The following is an 18,530-nucleotide window of genomic DNA, read 5'->3' as shown; positions in this document are numbered from 1 at the left end:
GCAGTTAGCAGTGTGCTATTTTACAACTTTAAATAGTGCAACGGTGGGCAGAAAATCTCTTCTCACCTAAAACATACTTGTACCAATTTAGCACATGCCGCAATCAGTGCAAACTATTTTGAGAGGTTATACATGAAACTACTCAAAATATTTCCGTGTTACTCATGACTTTGAATACTTGGCACATTATTAAAAGGTTCTTTACAAAACCAAAAATGCTCAGGTACAAACCTCTCAGCTGGCTGTTTGTCAACAGTGCAGGTGTCAGAGCAACATTGATGAAACTATATGTATGAACAGATTTTGCTTTGTCTACCAAAAGTAAAAATCAGGGTGCAGTTACTGGATGTGACTTTACAATATAAAGATCCTAATTACTGTGTTTTAACTGCTTTAACTTATTTCTACTGAAGACATGTCATGTCACAGCAGGAAAAGCAGAGGTGCGAATAATGAAATGAATGATGGCTGAATTCCATTTAGCTGCTTCAATGTTAGGGTTCTAGTATTGTACATGCTGGTTCACTGCAATGGCTGACTTCTTTTGTGCTACTATAAGTCAAAAGGTCTGCTGTGAAAAAAAAAGACAGGTTGCAACAGAACATGCATCACAAATACTGGACTATTAGACTAATAAATCTTTATTCTTAGTAAAATAATATGTGAGGTGGGATACATGGGTCAGAGTGGTCACAACATAACAACACATGGACCTCAGCAACTGCTTTACCAACTAACTGATACATGACGGCTAGTGATGTCATCTCCTGCATCATCACAACATCTCCACTGGAACACCGACTTTGTGACACTGAAAGACAGTTTGTGCGTTGTCGGTGTGATTCTCAGATTTCTGAGGAGGCCTGTTAACCCAGGTCAAGTGTACCTGTACATGCCCACATTGTATCACAAGAATTAAGACTTAAACAAAGTGAAGGGTTTCCTTGGGGACTGGGAGATTAGAACGTTTTTTATGTGTACTTCTTGATCTCGTCGTACAGCACCAACACAAATGCACCACCCATGCCTCTGATCACGTTGGACCAGGCTCCCTTGAAGAAGGCTTTTCCTCCCTCGTCCTTCACGATCTTCTTCCAGCAGTCGATTGTGCCCGTGTACATGATGTCAGCTGTGGAGACATGGATAGTGAAGCATAACGCGGATGCATGCATAAAATGCGTAATTGTGCCACACAAATCATATCCATCACTATTAGGAAATTAGTCTACAAACATGAGTGACACTCACCTCCCTTGCGTCCAGACTGCATCATCATACGACGTCTGACGGTGTCGAAGGGGTATGACACGATACCAGCTGCAGCGGTGACAGTCTGGGCGATCATCCAGGTGACGAAGATGTGCGTGTTCTTGGGATCTGGCAGCATACCTGTATGAGGGAAAAGTTAAGTCACCCTCTCGTCTCGAAATACAAAATATACATGTTACGTTAAAAACATGACAAAGGTCAGATCGACCAGCTGTGTGCACCTTTAGCTGTGTCGAAGCATCCGAAGTAGGCCGCTCTGTAGATGATAATGCCCTGCACTGACACGTTGAATCCGAGGTAAAGACCCTTGAGGCCATCGGATTTGAAGGTCTTGGAGAGGCAGTTTCCAAGACCGGTAAACTCTCTCTCAGCTGAGCCCTTGCCGATGTCGGCAGCGAGTCTTGTTCTGGCGAAGTCGAGAGGGTAGACGAAGCAGAGCGAAGTCGCACCAGCGGCGCCGCCAGATGCGAGATTACCAGCGAAGTAACGCCAGAATTGTGTTTTTTGATCCACACCACCGAGGAAGACCTTCTTGTACTTGTCTTTGAAGGCAAAGTTGAGGGCTTGGGTGGGGAAGTAACGGATGACGTTGGCCATATTGCCTCTCCAGAACGAAATAAAGCCCTGTTCCTTTGGGATCCTTACCACACAGTCCATGATTCCCTTGTACTGCATATCGACGGTGATCTGTTTGCTGGCATGCTGGACCTGATAGAAAAGACAATAAAAGCACATTAAAAAGACATGCAACTCTCTCAAAATGTGATTAATTCTCTTGTAAAACTGTGTGCAAATGAACTTTGTCATGCAACATTTCAATTAACCACAACATTTAAAAAAGAAAATTGTATTCCAATTTTAATCATTTATAGTATTTACATAGTCTTAGTTGGCCAGGCATTACTGCGTGTAGTTGTATGCCTGAAGGCTACATGACCACTCATGTCACTTGAGAATCCGCTGTGTATTCAATTACATAGTTCAAGTTAAATTTAGCAATACAATTTCACTACATATTACTGCGGCCATCCTTTACATTGGAGAAAGAATTAACTTAATTACGTACAAATTGCTCATAAACTACTATTATGGCCATTTTATTGACACATATTAGGAGTTGTCATCACCATCATAGCAGCAACATCGCACAGTACAGTGCGTAAAACCATCTTCACATTGACCCAGGGCCTCTCACGTGCCCCTTGACTTTACGCACCAGACCATATGATTTTAAAAAGGGCACATTTTTTTCTATCAAAACCTGTTTCAATTTTACATTTTAGTGTTTTGATTATCAATAATCCAACATTTACGCACACTTTACGCACAAAACAATGAACATGCGGCCATGCTTTAGGCTACCGTTGGTTCAATTATTTTACCTGCAGCAACAACTTGACTCTCTCAATAGGAGCAACAGCTGTTTTGGAGATGGCTGCGGCAATTCCACCAGCCAAAAAGTCCTTCATAAAACTAACCACCGCGTCCGACATGGTTGGATCTTTCTTGTGCAGGTTTGAGACCCCTGACTCTTCTAAACTTCAACGAGGTCCTCAAGGAAACTCAACGCCCCTCAAAGTGCACGAGGCCCCCCCAGCCGTCTTTATATATCGGCACCATTTATCGCGAGAATTTTGAGTGATGGATTTGCATTTAGTCAAATCATTAAACGAGGCTGAATAAATATCCGAGGTTGAAGTTCAAGGCGTGCGCCATGTTCCTGAAATCAAGAGCAGGCCAAGCCGGGGACGTTTAAAGGACACATTATGTGTAATGTAATTATTATTAAAACATTGATGTATTTGTAATCTAATCTAATCTTAATAATAGTTAAGTATTTTAATGTAATTCCTGCTGGCCACATACTTCTCATTCATAATCCAAGCATACACTTGTGGGTCAGTTGAGTTTTGAGAAGCCTTAAAATAAAGGAATGAGCTCGATGAATGGGATCTACTGTGATGAACAATTTAACAGTCATCCTAAAGAGTATAGCCTATTTTAAACATTTCACAGCAAAGGTGTGGTATGACAAATACAGAGACTCACGGACATAGATTTCCTTCTTATAACTACTTTCACACCTTACATGCTTTTAGACTACTACAGACAATGACAAATGAAAGCCTGTTTTCATCAGACCAAGGGGGATGTCACTTCAGGTTGAAATACAACCTTTTGATTACGGGTCAGAGGTCGGGTGGATGGGGAACTTAAAGGAAGAGAAGGAAATAAAGCATTTAGTTAAATCACTACCCATAACTTGCTTATTTGTATTTTATTTTAGATTATTGTCCTCTCAGCTCACTGACAGTTTTGCTGCACATTCATATTTGACACCTGTTGAAAACCTGCGTCAAGTCAGCTCGAGGTAGGGCGGAGAGTAAGAACGGAAAATATAAAATTGATTTCAAAATAAGTTGCCACCAGTACCCCGAAAGGCAACACGGTGGTTTAGTCAATTTTGTTGTGAAATTTTGTACCGGAAATGTAATTATGGCTAACTTGACGTGTGGGGCATCACGAGTGACCCGCCCCGTGCACGCACTTCTGACATATAAAAGCAATATGATCCAAAACTAAGCCAAGTTGCCTGAAGAGACGTACGACATAACTTCCAGTCCAACAGAGGGGACCGCTTCATTCATATTCTTACAAACTGTATGGCTTTCAATAGGCTTCCAAATATAATATTAGAATTACACAATTCCTGGTGGGGAGAAGGGCAATAAAGAGTTCGCAATAACAAACATTTAAAAATACATCCTCTTTACAAAGACAATACGTCTCGGAATCATTATAACAGTGCAATTTTTCTGAAAAATATCAAACATAACAATATATAAAATAGTTACTGAGTTAAACTAAACTAAAAATACAATATAATAAGTGACGTTTTTGAGGTTTCACCCTCTTGGTCTTCTCTTCGGGACTCTAACTGCCACCTCATGGCCACTTGGTGGCGCTGCTTGACTGCTTGACATAGGCAAACCTTCAAAGTTTCAAGATATTTATAACAGGATAAAGATCAAACTGGTATCCCCACTGATAAAACCTCAAGAATAATTATAATAATACTGTACATAATACTAATTATGATATAGCACAACTAATCTATAAGCCTGTTTAAAGGATGTACACTCTCTGGATTCAGATACTAATTAGTCTCACCTCATTAATTCTTGTGAAGTAATTCTAGTTTGTTTTTATATATTACTTTGCCAAGGCAGGGAGATTTAACTGGACCCTGTTGCTAACAGGATGGAGAAGAAGAAAAAAAACAGAGATTATTCTTCATACGCTTTTGATCTATAGTGACTTTGTGCATTGATGTAAATTTACAGAGTAAACTGCTGTGTTGTGCTGTCCGGTCAGGGGGTGGCACTAGAGAGCCGGGTTATATTAAAGGGCATAACGTCCCTAGAGTGCAATTGTGGTACCCAGTGAAACAGGTGCTTTTCCTCATTTACTTCACACTCCACTCACAACAATACAAATAATGCATCACTTTACTTGTTCCCCGCAGGGAAATATTCTTAAGTAGCCTCCACCAGCCAGGTCAGAGGTCAGGCTCAGCTGCAACCTTCGAGCTGGTTTGGGATTCAGCATCTTGTTCACTTCAGCACTTCAGTCAGGCAGATGCTTGCTGACACAGGGGCTTGCACCTGCTTTTTTAGCAAAAGTGGTAGTTTTCTGCAGTTTCACAGCACATAGACTTATCCCATTCACATATTTCTCCTCTAAAGCCTCTTATTTGGAACAGACATACTTTGAAACTAACAGTATAACATTTTTAGATCACATGAGAAATCACACTTTTATCAATAGTCACAATAAGGATTTTTTTAAAAATGCTAACATTGTATTTATTAAATGTCTTCTATCTGAAATATTTTTTTACACTTCACATGTGTGCATAGCTATGATATTCAACTTATTATATATTCATAGATGTCAAATACTTGATTTTGCTCCTGAGATACTGAGATTATATTTGTTTTCATACAATATTTAGTTTTTGGGCACAAGGGAACACATTTATTTCCTAAAATATAATGAAATAAATAGAAGAAGACAAAGTACCAAAAGACTAAATATACTATGATAACAGAAATTCACTTTCCAGCCAAACGGTTTGATCTATTTTGGATATTTCAGTTTCGGCCACAAATGGGTTAAGTTTACAGTTATTATTATTTACTCTTCTATATTAATTAATATATAATTGCTTCTCAAATTCTGTGGATTGTCGTCACAGTTTGTATGATTATAGACTGTGGGAGTTTCTTTTATCCACACATTTGCCTCGTCTGTTATTTTCAAAAAGGATATTTTTGTAAAACTCACAACAAGCTGCTCATGCGCAGTTATCATCTAAAAATATCTCGTAACCATTTGCATTGTTTTAGGAGACTTGGAAGATAATGTTGGCCTACACATTAAAACATTTGCTTCTCATATTATAAATCTTAACTCCTTGTTTAGTGCTGTTAAAACTCTTATTGTTCTATTATTTAAATCTGATCTAGATTTTCGAAAGTCGTTGCTCAGTAACCTTGGATCTCGGTTGAAGGAGGGGTCGTGGAGGGCGTGTGGGCTTGGATTTGCATTTTGAGTATGAAGAGCTGCAGGTGTCAGACAGTTAGACTCCCCCCCCATGCCACACACATAAATATGCACACACGCATACGCAAAGCCGTTACACACAGCTCCAACACCAATACAGTCACTGATTTTATCTGTTAAGAAGCAACTGTGACGAGCATCCCTTTATTCTTCTGGTCCCCTACCGTCTTAGACCTCAGATCTCAGACCAGTAGAGCCTCAAAGATAATGGAGATTATGAGTGTCAGACGGGGTTAAAACCGCAGATATTAGGGTCAAAACTCACCAGCATGGGACCACTGGTTGCTTCTGACTTCAGCGTCTGATCAGGATTTAATTTTTATTTAAACTAATTCAAACAATCAATTAGAAAACCTGCCATTTTGTTATGATTGTGAAAAATAAGCCACACTAAATAACAGTGTTAAAACAGATTAGTTAAGTGTATTCGATGCAGCTCAGGATTGTATGATGACTTACAATAACCTTTTGAACCATACGTCTATTTACTATTATATAATCTTTTTATGACTTTGTCTGGGAATACTGAGGAAAGTGCATAATATGTATTTAAAATCTTCTTTTTTGTTTCTTGTTTGTATATTTATTTGGATATCTGTTAGATGGTATATCACAAATGCTAATGTTATGCTATATGTTTGTTATTATCAACAAAGCCCATGTAAAGACCCAAACCAACAATGTGCTGCTTCCCACTGAGGACGTAAATGTTTAGATATGGCTCACAAATGTACAGTTCCAAGGCTGAATAATTTCCTCACACAGTATAGGTAGTTTTTAGGAAGCATTCTCAGATAGGAGTAAATACTGCATTTGGCGCGGACTACTTTCTGCTCCGGATTAATACATATTTGGTGCTCTAGTGAGTATTTATGGCAACAGGATGGTGAGTGTGGGACGGATAAACTACAGTGTCCATGTTCATCATATTGAAGAAACATTGTTTTTTGCCAATAATGTCTCTCTATGCCACAGAGACTACACAAACAATACAATACAGTCATTTGGAGTTTTAATATATACAAGTTAACTACATATTACATTGTGTTTTTCTGATATATACAATAATATAAGCCGCATCATCCAGCACACAACAACAGGGCTTTGCATCAACAAAAGCTCAGTTGCCTCCTAAAAGAAGATGATGTTGGCTGTTTATTCCCTCACAATGCTCTATCTCAAGAGTCTCCTGTTTAAAGTCAAAATGTTAATACAATCCTCTCGCCACAAATCCAACAGGCTAGGATGCACACTGAGTATCCCTGAGCAGACTTAGAGAGACTGAGCTCTTCAGGGCTCAGGGGAAGGAGATTATTTAAGTGTTTCCCCTCTTCCCTTTAGGCCCTTTATTGGCTGTTGACCTGTGTTCTTTAACGGTAAAAAGGCTGTCAATATGAGTGAAAAGCACATGTGTGTCACTCTGTGCGTAAAAGCAACAAAAAGAGAGAGCCAGTGTCCTGCAGCTGACGTTTCTCACCCGCAGTCTGGGCAGTGCCCATGCCAGAGCGGCCAAGGTGGACAATCACACTCACACACACATAAACACACTGCTATGGAGAACGAGGAGAAATCCCCATGACCAATCAGGAAGACCTGGAGACACACAGTCAGTGGGGGACGAAGGGATGGACATGGCAGGAGTGGGGGTGGAGGGTGACAGACACAGAGGCTGAGGGAGCGAGGTTCATGAGAAAGAGGGGTGGGGTGAAAATGAAGACTGTGAGAATATGAGAGCAGATCTGGTGCTGAGGTGAAAAGATGGAGAGAGAAAGACAAGTGTGAAGAGTAGGAAGTCTGAGGGGGGGGGGGGGGGTGAGTAACTCACCAACAGTGGTCCTTGTATGGTTATCATCTAAAAAGGTCTAATAACACTGCGTCTGGCTGGGCAGCACTCAGTGCAGTATTCTGGTCTGAACATACCAGGAAGTCCCCGATATGACCGGAAAATCTGAAGTCAATTCAATTTAATAGCCAGATTTTAATAAATGTTTCCAAATGTCAAATGTCTGGTTTTTACAACTGTGAAAATATATTTTTAAACAAAGAATTAATTGCAGTTATTGTAGTGTACATAAACTAAACCACACTCTTATTTAGAGGCTGTGTCTTAAAGGACCAGTGTGTAGGATTTAGAAGGCAGACATGAAATATAATATGTATAATTGTTTTCATTCGTGTATTATCACCTGAAACTAAGAATTGTTGTGTTTTCGTTAGCTTAGAATGAATCCTTCATATCTACATACTTAGTTCTCTTGCATGGTGTTCGCTCTGTTGTACCGCCATGTTCCTACAGTAGTCCAGAACAGTGAAAACCAGACACTGGCTCTAGACGGGACCTTTCGCATTTTCACGTTACCTGAAGGCCACCGAAGTTCTCCCCCACACTTGGACAGAGAGGGGTGAGCTTTGAGCAGTGAGGTTTTCAGTTGGTGCTGCCAGATGCCACTAAATCCTACACACTGGTCCTCTAAATAACTTCCTATAGTGCACTATAGTTAATACCCATGCATGTTGTACAACACGTTCTGATAGCAATTATCACAATACAATGCATTACATTTTATCAATTAGATTTTATAGTAATAAGGAAGGAGGCCAAATGACTTCCAGTAAATACAATACAGACTGATATTCTAGCTCGACATCATACTTGCTGTTTTAGGCTAAAGTGTTGATAATACAAAATTCTAAGTAACCGTTAATTTACTGTCTAACTTTGATGTTTTTTACTCTTTTAGACTCTATGTGAGTGTATAACTATATTTGTTACCGTATTGTACTTCTTATGGGCAATTTGACACTCTAATATATTCTCTTGTTACTGAACTAATTCATATTTATAATACTGTAGTTGTGCACAGATCCCCTGACAGCAACTACTTTATCCAGTTTGAGGCATAACATTTAGGCCCAACACCTCAGAATATACATACATATACATATACTGTAGTTTATATATCTTATTATACCTTAAAGACACTTTGACTTTGTTTCCCTTTTTAATATGTTGTACACTTTACTTATTAATGAAATAGTCAACACAGCATTACATCTGATTTAGGACACTTAGGACAGATGTATACAGACATAATGTGCTATAATATACAATAGCATAGACTCTAAGTGTAGCAGTTGCTTTTGTTGTTAACGTTTGGGACGATCCAGGGTTCAGAAGTGTCACACTGTGTATTCTTCAGCTGTGATGTTGGGACTGAGAAGCAGCAGTGCAGACAGCCCCTTCACAGATTAGCTTCCCTAAATTGGATAAATTAGACAAAGTAAACTTTGCTCACAGTCCATTTTCGGGGTTTAGGAAGGCTGAAGGATGAGTACGATTAGGCACAGTCCAAACAGAGGAGACAGAGATTGTGTCTGTGTGTGTAAGTGATCAAATAAAAGCATCTCCATTATTATTTCTGAATGGTTTTATTTCACATTCACAAACTCATTTGTTGTTTGTTTCCCCTAAATTCTTATTAGATTAGTTTTTGGCCTTTAATTTAGCAAAATCATCCTGTTGAGGGAAGATTAATCGTTGCTTAAATTGTTAACTGTTCTGGATACGATAGTGTTTTAAGAAGCTATGAGCCAAACAATTCATTTTGTGTATCCTACATATTACAACAAGGTGCACAAATGTAAATGCAGCCCTGGAAACAACCCACACAACACAGCGTGGAGACGCAGTGATGTTTCAGTCCCCTTTTCCTTCCACTATCTTGTTTTCTTTACACCAAAGTATAGAACATTTTTAAATAGCAGCACTCATCTCTCATGAACAATAAAAGAATTCCACCGGCGGTCGCTCAAGACAAGCTAATCAATTCAGAGGAGTAATATATTTGTAGCTCCCTCAAGATGATGGTCCCTCTCACGTAAGTGTGTGAACTTCATTCATCCATTCTTCCTTGTGCTCAGAAATACAACAACCTCTTCAAACCTCAAGTCCATTTAAAACGGATTTCGAACCCTCTTAACAGCCCTTAGTCCCAAATTAGTGGGGTCATTTTAGCTGTGAAATAATCTCATCTGGATTTAGAGTGTGTAATGAGGAAGACTTTGTCATGCAGCTCGTCAAGAGTTTAACCTGTAGTGTCTCTATTGTGTGGTAGTGCTGGTATGTAAATGTATTCAGGTTTATCATGCACATTATGTTGTCGAGAGGTTGTTCTTCCTTGTGGATCTTGTATTCAGACTTGAAGCTTTCAAACAAGAAGAAAAAGTGATGACTTCACCCAATTATACTCAGGAAGGCTCTCGAAATTCAATTCTGTATCGCCGTTTCTTCTTATCTTTACAACACATATTACTCAAAACATATAATTTATGTCGATTATCATCAAGGTGTAATGGTACTTCACAAATCTTTTGAATAGAATATAAATAGGCATGAATGCAGCAGGAAGCAAAAGCAGCCGCTAATTGGACGTTTACAGAAGGAACTAGATATTAAGAATACAAGATTCAACATTTATTAAACAGTTGAATCAATACCTCTCTGATACATTATCTACAAACACTGATGATTATAAACTTCAGAAACATTTATTACAGCGCTATTGTTTTTGGCTTACAATGTATTGCAAGGCGTTGTTTGGTTCACCGCTGCATAATGATATGCCGAGTGGTTGTGAAACGGGAGACACTTTTTCGCCAGCTATAGAGCGAAGCAGAGAAGCCTGACACTGACATATTATTTGGTGGTAATAAAGGTTTTTTATAATGCGCACTCTAAAAGTAATTTATTTCAAGTGATAAACTCCACTTGCTTGGAGTCTAATGCCACTCTATTTATCCTTAATGTTATAATTTATTTATAGGATGATTCATAAAAATGCATAGCTGGAAACTATTTGTCAGTTTATGGTCAGGAAGTTTATCCGAGGAGGTAAACCCACCAGATTGGACGCATCTCTCATTAAACATGTGTTGCTGTTTGAACCTCTTCTCTTCTCATCCTGAATGTTTCTATTTCATAAAATTGTATTGATATTTCTAATCTTTGTGTGTGCTTGGGGCGAGGTGTCTCTGCTATAAAACAACAGCAAAGGACGAAATTAATTGACAAAATGTTTTAATTTCTTTTAAGTCAAAACATGAAATGTTGTTTCAGCCTCTTAAATCTGAGGATCTGCTTATTTTCTCTATTTCATATTGTTGGTTATTGATTATCTTTCAGTTTTGGACTGTTAGTTGAGCAATCTGAAGATATCCCCTTTTTTTGTTGTGTTTATCTATTTACTGAATAATCACAAAAATAAAATTCTATTCTATGCTTCACGCCCTCTGCTAATAAATAAATTACCAAAAACACCTTCTAAATGTCACACGTGTTTAGTCAAATGGGATGTCTTCATACTCCCCCTGTCTCTGTTGAAACCACTTTAAGATGATCTGAAAACCTTAAAAGTAGATTAGTCTAAAAAAAGCCTTAACACCTTTGATAAATCAATTTGTTTTGATGTGTGTTTCTGTGTGTGTGTGTGTGTGTGTGCGTGTGTGTGTGTGTGTGTGTGTGTGTGTGTGTGTGTGGGCATGACAACGCATCACTGACCCTTTGATTGGGGGATAAGTCGCTGCTTGTGCGTCCATCTTGATGTGATGGCCAGGAGAGAGGGCTGATTGACCCCATGACCTTTGTATGTGGGGTGAAGCTCCTCGATGTCCGGAGCTCCTGTCAGCGGGTTAATGAGCACCGGCTGCTCGGGGCACGCGGGGACATGGCTAAGTGACCGGGCCGGATGACCACCCTCTGCTCTGACCCTTACGTCTTTCTACGGCCATCGGTTAAAAGGCCCTCCACCACCTAACACTCGGGGTTTCTCCTCCCTCGTCCTTCCTCCCCCTCCCAGAGTGAAGCTGCGACTCAGGACTTAAGCTCAGGTTTGTACAGCTGCTGCACAAGCTTTCACTGCTCAACAACGGAAACGTTCACTACCCCATCGTCATGGCAGTTTGGGATGCAGCAATGCTCCCCGAACACTGCCGCACACAAATGCCACATTATCTTATTTGAGTAAAATTCTAACAATCAATCTATCAATGTAATCTTATGGAAATAAACTCTACTGCAATTCAAAATCTCTGACATTATATGTGTTTTTGTAGTAGAAGGTATCAAAGTTTAGGGTCACCATTAATTGTATTTACATGCGAGCAGACTATAAACACCTAGCGTATGGATTATAACACTATAATGTAGCTGTAAACAGATATTTAGACTTTGGAGTGCACATTTACAATGCGTTGCAAAGCATTTATTAATTGTTCATAAAAACCTTTCACAGATGGGAATCATAACTATGTTATGTTATCAGGCATTCCTTATCTGTCTATACACCAGTTATTGATGCTTCTTATGCACTTCAAGCACTTAAAATGTCCTTAAATCTGCTTACGACGACATCATAGTATGTTATGAGCCATATTCTAATTGTTCATACTGTATGCTGTTTCTAAATGATGGCTTATTAGAAAGTGAATGAATCATTACTAAAGAATCAAGAGTTTCTCATCTCATAATAAGTCTGCCACCCTAAATGTTAATAAGTTGTCACAAATGGCTTATTGCTGATCTATAAACATGTTTATATGATTAATTAACTATCAACAACTCTTTATAAAGTATTTATGTTAGAAAGTTGCAGCATATTTTGTAATGTGGCCAATATTTAAATGGTTTAATGTTAATTAGTTTGATGCAAATGTACCCTATTCCAAAACGTAAATAAGGTACAAAATATAAATATGTACATGCGATATAACTTTATGTAACCAGGACAGCTTCTCACAGAGACAAGAGGTTCAAAATGGCTGCATCACACAAAACATTCAGGAAAGAATTACAATGAATAAGACGTAATAATGTAAGATTGATGAAATAATATCATAACGAGTAATAAAATAAGAGAAATGCAGAAACCATCATGAACACCTGTTGGGTGTACTTAGATAAACACAGCTCCAAGCCTTAAGAAATTACAAAGACATTGTACTTATATTATTGTATTTTAATACAAGTATTAGAGTTGTTCATTTGTCAGTAAGTTCACAAGAATTTACATATATGTTTACCATATAGGTCTAGACTTTTCCTGATTGTATGAATTTGTCTTATTCAGTCCGGCGATGCAACGGGCTCGTTTCTTGGAGCACGTGAAGTCTCGGGCCGCAGCTGAAAGCGGCCCATCCCAGTGCGGACGTTTGTTAAAGTGAACAGGGTAATGAATTTTAAACTGCTATAGTAACAGCTCTCAGACATGTGGTTTTAGTGTGTGAGCATGGGTGAGTGGGTGGGCGTGTGTGTGTGTGTGTGTGTGTGGTTGGGATTTGTGGTTGTGTCTGTGTCTATGTATTTTCTATGAATGTAGGGGATATGTGCATAAATGGGTGTGGGGGCTGGGAGTCAGCCTCTGTGTACGTGTGAGTGTATGTGCTGAGGATAAAGACCTAGCAAACCAGCCTGGCTTAGTTGACAGGTGACAAGGGTTGTTTTCAATGGGGATTTTGTAATACCAACAGTGAGGAAAAAGCCGGGGTACCAAGGGACTTCTGAAAAGAGAGAAAGACGACTTTTCTTCTTGCAGTGACGGAAGAGAGAAAGGGCCGTGAAGGCTTCGAGGGACTTAGGGATCCCACTAATCAAACTGCTCCACCGTCTAGCGCACTCATTTTTATTCAAAACGTAGAAATGCTAAATCATTCCAATCGGATTGATCCCTATGTCAGTGCCTGTGTGGCATTTTCATTCTCTTCTTTCCACCATGTCCCCAACTTTGACATATCAGTCAGGCAAGGACAGAGCTGTTACAAAGAGTACTGATCCAGAGGCAGCCTAATGGTTAAGAAGTGGCATTTTAAATGTTGTTTATAAATTTGCATAAATTAACAGGCCCTCTTGAAACGAATCGCTTGGTGTCAGAACGATTTCCTGAAAGATTTCGAGGCTTAGCATGATCTTTTTGTGTGTATTGTCTCTCAAGCAGTACTTTTTCATTGTGTGTGACATTATTAAAGAGAGTACAGTGTCTGGATGAGGGAGTGTTGCAACAATTAAACCATTGTGCGTAATAGAAAATACACCTTATTCTATTCCAATCAATTGTTAATGACACTTCCTACACGTATATAGTGTTGGAACTCAACGGATGCCACTGTTTACACACCAACTGACGCTTCAACTGTTAACAGTGCACACACTTCACTGAACTACGTTCACACTACGAGCCCACAAAGCCAAAAGATACAAGTTCTTTTCTATGGAAGCATGTGACATGAAGCTACGAACTGATGCCCAACACTTCGCTAGCCTCATCTTTTTACAGCACTCCAATGATGTGGTGTAGCGTCGACCAATTACACGAAGGAAAAACTTATTCTGGCCAGTTCCAAGTACTATTTTACACAACTACGGCAACAGGTGCTTGAGCAACACTTCAACATTGACACGGCAACAATGTAGCTGGCCACGCTTGGCCGTTTTGTAGCTTTGGTGCTTGTTGTGTGAACACAGGTCTCTGTCCTCTCAAAGCTTTATAGGCCCACAAGTTTGCAAAGAAAACAGGACGGTAATTCTCATGCTATTGCCGCTATATAACGGCGTCAAGATCATAATCACGGGATGATGTTTGAAATAAATGACTAGTACTCGTAGAGTTTACTGTATGAAGAACAAACATGTGCCTGTGCTCGTCTGGTGGGAGGGGTTTAGGACAGAGAAGGGAGAGCTGCAAGATGAAGACTGTTTTTTTTGTTTTGCCTTTTCCCGAAACCTGCCCACCTTCTCTTGAATTAGAAATATGTGGAAAGGTATTATGGAATTTTTGCCCAATGACGCCAAAAATGTACTTCCTACCCCAGCTTTAACAAACACTTTATATCAGAATCTCTCAATATTTATTTTTCAATGAACTCAAACATAAATCAGTTTAGTTTAACTTAGTTTATGGAAAATGTGGTTCTAATTTGAAGAATCTGTCCGTGATGTCTTGTCTTGTCTTGTCTGGTCTGGTCTGTATGTCTGTCTGTGGAGGGTGTTCTGTGTGTGGCATTTGGGAGGCATAATATCTGCATGGTTAATCTCAGTGGGCGGCGCTCACATGTTGTGGCGACTTTTTGTTACAACACGTCTTCACACTGGGCCTGTCTGCCTCTGTGCCATCAACACCTCCTCCTTGTCTCGTCCCAAAATTATTTTTGCTCCATGTTACAGTCGACAACTTTTGTGAAACGTCTCTTTGTTCATCTCAGTGTGTAGCTCCGCACAGAGACTATAACACAGATGGTAAAGATCGTTCACTCTGCCGGGTTCACTAACATAGGTCAGTACTAACAGTTGTATGTCTTCTGTTTGTCAAGTCTTGGCTTTGGCATTAGAAACTGGGGACATGGATCTTCTTTTAAAACGTGAGAAGTCACCTGGCAGGGGATATCTCACAAAACAATGTTGTTGGTTGCGTTTTGGGAAGTGTAAGACCCATACTCTCACCATATATATCATGTGGGCATGTATTTACCTTTTTAACCAGTTAATTGTTAATGCTTTTTAAAATACTGAACAAACTTTCCCAGACTAACAATATACCTACTTAATTATTAATGAGTTACTATGTGATGGGCAGGTGACCTGAGCTTAGTGTTTACTTCACCATAATGCATCCTCTGAGCCTCTTTTAGAAACAATTATGTAGACAGTGAATAAAGGATAAATGGACAGCTTAATCAATAGATCACATAAAGAAATGTAATGTTTAAATGTTTATCAGTACGTAAAACACATGAGACAATATCAAACAATATCAAAAATCCTAATACACTATTTTGGGATTTGGGAGGTGTAGTGTTGGCGCCCCAGTCGACGATGTAAAAGTTTTTTCAACTGTTGAGGACAATTACTGTAACTTCTTTACACTTGTTACATCATACACACTTACGCCATTATGCACAGTTGTTACACTCTAAGTGTGCTCACCTCAGTAACTGGACTGACACCAGAATGGATTAGAGGCTGAAGTGAACAGAGAAATTGGTAATTGTATTTAAAAGAGACAAGTTTTTAGGGTTAAACACCCCTGCTGTGACCCAGCCTGTCCGACTGAGAACATTTACCCAGGCAAACAGTGGCCTCTACCCCAGCCCCCACCTCCACCTCCACCCCAACACACCCACTATAGGGGCTTGTAGCACCCCCAGGAATGAAAAGCGGAGCACTGACTCAACTCTCATCCTCTCCACCACTGTCCGAGATTAAATCATGAACTCATTTAGCGTTTGTGTGGTCTTCCCTGGCTGTGAGGAGAAAGGATGGACCGGGAAGAGAGAGGGAGAGAGGAGGGATCCAGCTCGAGTCAGTGTGTGGGAACCACATAGGGAGAAATCCCTGGCTGATCCTGGCCAAGACACTTTGTTTTTCACCCCTCCGCTTCCACCCCCTTCCCTCCCTCTCTTTCTCTCCATCCATTTTTGGGTTTTCATTTTTATTCATAGGGTGATCGGGGTGGAGGGAAGGGTGTCAAGAAAGCAGGGGGCAGTGTGTGTGTGTGTGTGTGTGTGTGTGTGTGTGTGTGTGTGTGTGTGTGTGTGTGTGTGTGTGTGTGTGTGTGTGTGTGTGTGTGTGTGCAGGAGGAAGGGATTGTTGGTCGGCTGATGCCAGTGGATGTAGGTGCAGGCCTCAGACCAGGCCTGCCAACAATAGCCACAGTGTTGTTTGGGTAGTTGCGTCCAGGACTCTTGGACATTCTTCCCATGTCAGTATAATCACTACTGGGAGGTAGCTCCATTACGGATTACCATATCATTAATAGTATCCATGACTTTTGTTCAAAGGCTACTTGTGTAATGTTGCCTTGTGGATGACGGCTAATCCGCTGAGCTGCAGCTGTAGGAAAGAAGAGGGGTAGATCCCACCATCAGTCTCTCTCTGCCTCACACACACACATAGTATAGACACACTCACTACTCCACACATGCTAACACATATAGAGGCATCGCTCTGTCCAGGCCCACGGGGATCAGGCCCCTGAAAGACAGATACAAACAACAGTCAAATACAAAGTTCCCCCCAAAGAGAAAAAGAAACATCCATTCTACATTTCCCAACTGATCCCCTCCTTAAAGCCAAAGACCAACCCCCTGCCTCCCCCCTTTCTCTCCCCTTCTCCTCCCCTGTCCCTGAGTTGGCTCTCGTCCTCCCATTAAAGCCCCCCGCTCTTTAGCGCAGCCCTCCTCTCAGATGGTGGGCCAGATTAGAAGGGGAACAATAACAGTTTTCAAAGTAAAATGTGCATCTTGTTAGTCCTTTTTCTCTCCTCTCCTATCTTATGATGGGGAGAGAAAAGGAGAAGCGTAAGCGACCATTCAGAAAGTTATCTGTGGGTGTCTTCTCCTCACAAACGCTGGCTTGTTCTGTGGCTGATTTTAATCCTCCTATTTCTCAGTCTACCGCTGGATTTTAGCAGAGAATACACAACCGAAACCCTATAGATATAGGCGTTTTAGCTCGGCGTTCAGTAGATATAAAGTTTTAAATGGATGCATCTTTATGCATTTTCATGCTGACACTATTTTGGAATAAAAAGAGAAATTCTCTCGTTATTGTGTAACTTAAACGTCTTGAATTTGTTAGGACTTTATGATGATTTAAAATTTGGATTCGAAAGTAATACAAATGTGTAATAAATGATTTTAGCATGCCACTTCTTATGATACAGATTGTCCACTGATAAATGCAGCCGCATCATTTACCTGCAATGATTGAGAAATCAGGCATTTGTCGTTTTGTCTTTGAGGCTGATGATGTAATGGGAGCCTCTTTAAATTGTATGTATTACTCACAGAGCATAAGGGAGTGACTATTTCTATTCATACACAGTAATGTTACCCCGTAGTTTATATTAACTCAGAACTTTGCTATATTGTCTTTAATAAACAAACATGCAGACTTTTGTTCTGAATAGTAGTGACAATGAAGACTTTTTCTACATTATTGTCTGATACCTAAACAAGGTCAAATTTAATCTGTCTGTTCAGAGAATCACAGAAGCAGTTTGTTTTAACGGGGTTTGAATGTGTCCCTGCCCCGCCTCGGGGAGCCTGAGAGTCACCCCGTTGTTGGCACGTTGGTATGGCACGGCTGCCAACTCTGAGTGCAGCAGATACCTCAGAATAATGCACTCTCAAGCCCCTGTTTGTTTTCCTAATGGGTACTAATGTTGGGTATAAAAAAACAACTCCTTTGTGTGTATGTTAGCGGGAGTTCAGAAGCGGCGGCAGTATGGAGAGAGATTTGCAAAAGTCATATCAACTCGTAGAAACAATATGACAAATAGTTTGACAAAATAATTTTAACTAAAGGTCCACTTAATAATGTGTGTTGATCTCATCTCATCTCACAGCCTCAGTGAATGGAGATTAAAATGTTTAAGTTGCTAATAAAGGATGAGGTTGTATAAAAAGCCTTTAAGCAGATGTTTAAATTAAGATTATGTTTGTCATACTACTATTCTCAAGCTTATGAATGAACTCCCCCACCCAAATATAAAGAAATATTTTGAATGAATTCATACGTTTACCTGCAGATAGTTTAAGGTGATGACTGGGAACAATATTTAAGCATAAACATCTCAATCACTGTT

At 39.9% G+C, this 18,530-nt stretch overlaps 1 protein-coding gene across 1 annotated transcript; it reads right to left on the bottom strand.

Annotated features, from left to right (window-relative positions):
- Nucleotides 1–615: 615 nt before the first annotated feature.
- On the bottom strand, nt 616–2,846 carry slc25a4 (solute carrier family 25 member 4). The gene is made up of 4 exons (XM_029432705.1): nt 2,652–2,846; nt 1,491–1,977; nt 1,249–1,389; nt 616–1,129 (listed from the first exon to the last, which is right to left on the bottom strand). The coding sequence occupies exons 1-4, from the start codon at nt 2,760–2,762 to the stop codon at nt 972–974; spliced, it is 897 nt and encodes a 298-aa protein (XP_029288565.1). The 5' UTR covers nt 2,763–2,846; the 3' UTR covers nt 616–971.
- Between the last annotated feature and the right edge of the window lie 15,684 nt (nt 2,847–18,530).

This window comes from Cottoperca gobio, chromosome 1 (assembly GCF_900634415.1).
Source record: "Cottoperca gobio chromosome 1, fCotGob3.1, whole genome shotgun sequence".
In the NCBI taxonomy this organism is placed as follows: Eukaryota; Metazoa; Chordata; class Actinopteri; order Perciformes; family Bovichtidae; genus Cottoperca; species Cottoperca gobio.
Note: the sequence above shows the minus strand (reverse complement) of the source record. Positions and strands in the feature narration are given on the sequence as shown.

Excerpts from the sequence above, each read along its gene's own strand:
- slc25a4 (XM_029432705.1), bottom strand. The coding sequence starts at position 2,762 with ATGTCGGACGCGGTGGTTAGTTTTATGAAGGACTTTTTGGCTGGTGGA. Across the intron at positions 1,978-2,651 it reads GAGTCAAGTTGTTGCTGCAG|GTCCAGCATGCCAGCAAACA; the intron begins GTAAAATAATTG and ends CTTTTCTATCAG. Across the intron at positions 1,130-1,248 it reads GCAGTCTGGACGCAAGGGAG|CTGACATCATGTACACGGGC; the intron begins GTGAGTGTCACT and ends ATGTCTCCACAG.